The sequence below is a fragment of the Myotis davidii genome, unplaced genomic scaffold (genome assembly GCF_000327345.1).
Source record: "Myotis davidii unplaced genomic scaffold, ASM32734v1 scaffold363, whole genome shotgun sequence".
Classification (NCBI taxonomy): domain Eukaryota; kingdom Metazoa; phylum Chordata; class Mammalia; order Chiroptera; family Vespertilionidae; genus Myotis; species Myotis davidii.
In genome coordinates this window covers 1,385,928-1,390,169 of record NW_006294069.1, presented here as the reverse complement: position 1 = coordinate 1,390,169, position 4,242 = coordinate 1,385,928, and the positions used below count along the sequence as shown (strand labels likewise).

The window sequence follows — 4,242 nt, the reverse complement described above, 5'->3', positions numbered from 1 at the left end:
GTGCTGTGGGGTGGGCGGGTTGCTCCTGGGGGCAAGGACGACACATCCAGGGCTCCGGGCGCAACTGCGGGTGAGCAGGGCAGGAGCCAGCGTGGAGGCCCCAGGACCAAGCAGTCCTGCCGCCCTCAGTCCTGCTCACCTCCCTGGCTCCCACCCAGTGTGGCAGGTCCCAGTCCCTACAAAGCCCATCCTCCCAGGGGGGCAGCAGCCAGCGCATGTGGGCATCTTCTAGAACCCTGGCCCCGACACCCGGCCTGGTGAGGGTCTGGAGGCCATGAGGCCTGGCCCCACACTGGCCACTTTAGGAGTTCTGCTCACCCACCCCCTGAGCCAGAAAAGGCTATGGTAGAAACCATCTTGGTCCCTGGTGAGGGGACCACAGTTCCTCTGGGCCAGGAGGGCTGTTCAGCGGGCTGTGTCCTCACCCCATGGCAGGGTCTTGGGGTGTGTTGTGCGTGGGGGGATGGGCCTCTCCCAATCCTGGTGGCCACTGACCTGTCCTGTCGGCGACCCTCGCAGGACATGGGGTGAGTGCCCGGCTTGCTGTTGGTTAGCGCCTCCCAGATAGTGACCTGGAGGGAGAGGGCGGGGGCCAGTTGGCTATCGCGGCACCGCAGCCAGGTGGCCCCGTGCGTCCAAGGGGACGAACCTGGTCATACTCACTGCCTGCCTCAAGCAGGCTCTGCTGGATGGCAAACTGCAGAAGGTCGTCATCGTCGTCGTGGGTCGCGGCCTCCCGCTGGCCACCCAGCACGCTGTAGCCCCGTGGGGCCTCGAACAAGGTGGGAGAGATCTCGCATCCACGGCAAGAGGCTGAGGGCAGGCCGGGGTCAGAGTGGCTCCCCAGGAAGGGGAAGAGGGCTCCGGGGAGGGGGCTGGGCTCACTTGTGGAACTGGAGCTACTGACGCTGGAGGAGTCGCTGCCAGGGGAAGGGGTCTCGCTGCTGGGGCTGCCTCGCACTGAGGGCACGGGCTCATCGCAGCCGTTGAGGTTCCCGAAGGTGATGCGGGCGTTGAGGATGTGGAAGATCGGGATTTCTGAGGGTGAGGATACCATCAGGGGCCACCACCCACCCCCTCGCACCGCAGACCCCCACTCTCCCTCATCTAAACGCCCCAGCCCCACAACAGCAGCCACGGGGAAGTGGGAGTGGGGGCTCACCAATCTTGACAGGGAAGCCGGGAGGCAGGCGCAGGGTAATGAAGTCCCGGAGCTTGGCGAAAAGCGCATTGCTAACAGCCATGAGGTCGATGATGGGAGCTACCTGCTCACACAGGGACAGGGGATGCTCCTCACAAAGCCACAGCTTGGCCTTGAACCTGCCCCCCCAGGATCCCAAGGGGTGAGGGACATTGTAGGAGTGATGCTCCCAGAACCTTCCGGAGCCCCTGCCCCTCCTCCCCGGCCGTCCTGCCCTGCCCACCCCTCCTGAGCACCAGCAGGGGCCTCACTTCTGTGTCTTGGTGGTCAGTTCCATGGGGCGGCCCATGTCACGGTTGCCAAGCTCAAAGTTGGGGTTGAAGTACTCCTCTGCGGTGATGGCAGTGGGGTTGGCTCGGCTCAGAGTCTGGGTGATCAGGGTCTGTACCGCATGGGGAGGGGCCCATGAGCCCTCCGCAGCCTCTGATGCCAGGCCAGCCATATGTGTGACAGGCCCAGAGTCATCCCCACTGCCACTGTGGGGCTGGCATGGTCTTGGTCACCGTGGAAAAGAGGTCCTCGCAGGCATGCTAAGTAGGACACCTTCCAAGCCTTCTCCTGATCCACATCCATACCTGCCCTCCAAGGGGCACCCCTGGCCCACACTCACCCCATTTTGGGGGCCCCCATGCTGCTCAGCAATTCCCAGGAAGGACTGCAGCGGTGTCTTGCAGCCTGTAAGAAATGTGGCTTCTTGGAGGACATTGCAGCCCTCGGAAGTAACGGCACCCAAGTCCGAGGCATGAGGCTGGTTCCTGGGGGCGGGGCAGCTGCTTAGCTGCACCCACATCCGGGCACCTTCACCTGAAGGGGCCGAGACGCGGGGGGCGGGGCCAGGACCACTATTAGTCTAGCTGGCATAGAACATAGGCCTCGGGCTCAGGGTAAACTTTCAGGGTCACGCTCCAAGTTGATGACACGACAAAAAGTACCTGCTTTGGTGAACAGTTTTGGAATATACGTGCGCATGTATGTGTTTTCTTTCAGGCACTTCCATGTTCATTTGTTCTCCTGTGAGGTAGGAATTATGTCTCTCTGCTTTAGACACAGTAAGTGATGCCCAGAAAGTCAGGTGTAGTATCAACGGGCACCGAGCATCAGTGCAGGGCCCTGACTTCCTGCCTAGCTACGCCTCACTAGGCCAGAAGGGCCAACAAAGAGCAGACATGACCCCTCTCTCCCTCCCCAAACCCCACGCAGACAGTGGTCACCGACCCCTTCCCCCTGAGCCCAGCCAAATGTTGCCTGGAAGCATCTTGGCAGCACTCTAGGCAGCCACCACCGGCCATGAGGACGTGGCCCTTGAGCTGAAACCCATTTGCCTGAATAGACTGTCCTGGCTTTTGCAAGGACGTCAGAGGGATGCTGATGGAGGTGTTCACATGGAAGCTGGTTCCTCACAGCCCCCCGCGTGCGTCTGCCTCATTACCTTTGACCTTGCCCTTGTGCTGTTCTGAAAGATGCTCTGTCCGTGTCCGGGTGATGAGTTCCACATTGGATGCCCCGTATACCTGGGGAAAGACGAAGAAAGGGCTCAAAGACAGCTCTGGTCTCCCTGCTCCTGGCTCCCAAGGGCTTCCTGAACTCTTCCCGCAAGGAAGGGCCTGGGGCAGGAGACAGGGGAGCTGCTTGCTCCTATCTCCAGGCCCTTGAGCAAGTAAATCTATGACATCATTAATTCATTCTCTTATTCACTCAGCAAACATTTATGAGGAGTCTCTATGTGCTGGGCACTGAGGCGGGCATCAGGGATACAGTGGTGAACAACACAGACAGACATGATCCCTGCCCTCCTGAGGCTCACAGTTAAGTTGAAGAGACAAGAGAATGGACAGTTACAGTGTGACAGGGACATGCCTTGGTGTGGGGAGCACAGGGCTGTGGGAACAAAACACAGAGACTCTGACCAGCCTACGGAGCCCAGGAGGCTGCCAGGAGGAAAATACAGGCCCTGCGGCACCTGCCAGTCCCTCCACTCTGCGATGGCACCACGTGGCCCTGGTGGGTGCTGTGGGGGTTTCAGAGTGACCGACACAGTCTTCTTAAGGGTATAGGCCTGGCTTTGGGGTTAGGTGGCCAGGGTCTGAACCTCAGCTGTCACTTACAGTTATGCGACCTTGTGCAGGTCATTCAACCACCCCAAGCCTCCTTTTCCTCCTCATAAAATGGGCCGAGATCCTACTTCATAGAGTTGTTGTGAAGATTACTGAACCATGGAAGGGGTTCAATAAACATCTGTAAAGTGGGATTAATGGCAGTACTAACCTGAAAGGATTGTTATAAGGATTAAATGAGCACACATGTGTGTATGTCTGTGTGATATGTACACCTGTATGGGTGTGTGCATGTGTGTATAGTGTCAGAACGGTGCCTTGAACATGAATATAAGTGCTCAATAAGCTCTGACCATTCTCATCAGTTGCCTCTTACTCTAGTGCCCTGCCCTCAATGCTGCACGGCTTCTGCACCCCCAAGGCTGAGAGAAGGTGTTCAGGGAACCCCAGCCCAGCTCCCAGTAGGCAGGAGGGTGGCGGGGTCTGGCACCAGGGAGCTATGGGCTCACCTTGGCTTCGTACCCATTCACCACTTCAGTCTTCTCGCTGCGCCAGCCCAGGATGCCCGTCTTGTTCCTGAGGGGTCAGAGTGGTCCGGGTGAGCAGGCAGCCCACCAGGCTGGCTCCCGGCCATCGAGCCATGCCCACTCACCTCTCAAAGGAGATGTTCTTCGTGTCAAGCTGTGTGGTGACAACAGGCGCAGTGAGCCGGCTCAGCACCTGCTCCTCCGTGGGCTGAGCAGCAGCCAGCAGCAGCTCGCGGTCCTGCCCGGCCAGTGTCAGCGTCTCCGTGTACACTACCCGGCGGTCATGGTCGATCTCCATGACCACGGCACTGGTATCTGCCAGCCAGGGAACAGCACGGAGGTAAGGGGCAGCATGGAGCCGTCTCCAGCCTCCCCACCCTGCCCCACCTCCTGCTGCCTGACCTTGGCCCCTGAAGACGAAGCTGCGGTTCCCTCGCTGCCACGTCATATGGTCGAAGCC

At 59.6% G+C, this 4,242-nt stretch overlaps 1 protein-coding gene across 1 annotated transcript in view; it reads right to left on the bottom strand.

Moving 5' to 3' along the window:
- ANKRD13B (ankyrin repeat domain 13B) overlaps positions 1 to 4,242 on the bottom strand; it is a 13,985-nt gene that overhangs the window by 347 nt on the left and 9,396 nt on the right. The window contains 11 exon segments of the mRNA XM_015566799.1: positions 5 to 64; positions 496 to 572; positions 650 to 813; positions 886 to 1,038; positions 1,163 to 1,320; positions 1,453 to 1,583; positions 1,812 to 1,876; positions 2,631 to 2,712; positions 3,765 to 3,831; positions 3,908 to 4,097; positions 4,185 to 4,242. The exon segment at positions 4,185 to 4,242 is cut by the window's right edge and continues 42 nt beyond it. Of these exon segments, the coding sequence (XP_015422285.1) occupies positions 5 to 64; positions 496 to 572; positions 650 to 813; positions 886 to 1,038; positions 1,163 to 1,320; positions 1,453 to 1,583; positions 1,812 to 1,876; positions 2,631 to 2,712; positions 3,765 to 3,831; positions 3,908 to 4,097; positions 4,185 to 4,242 (1,205 nt within the window).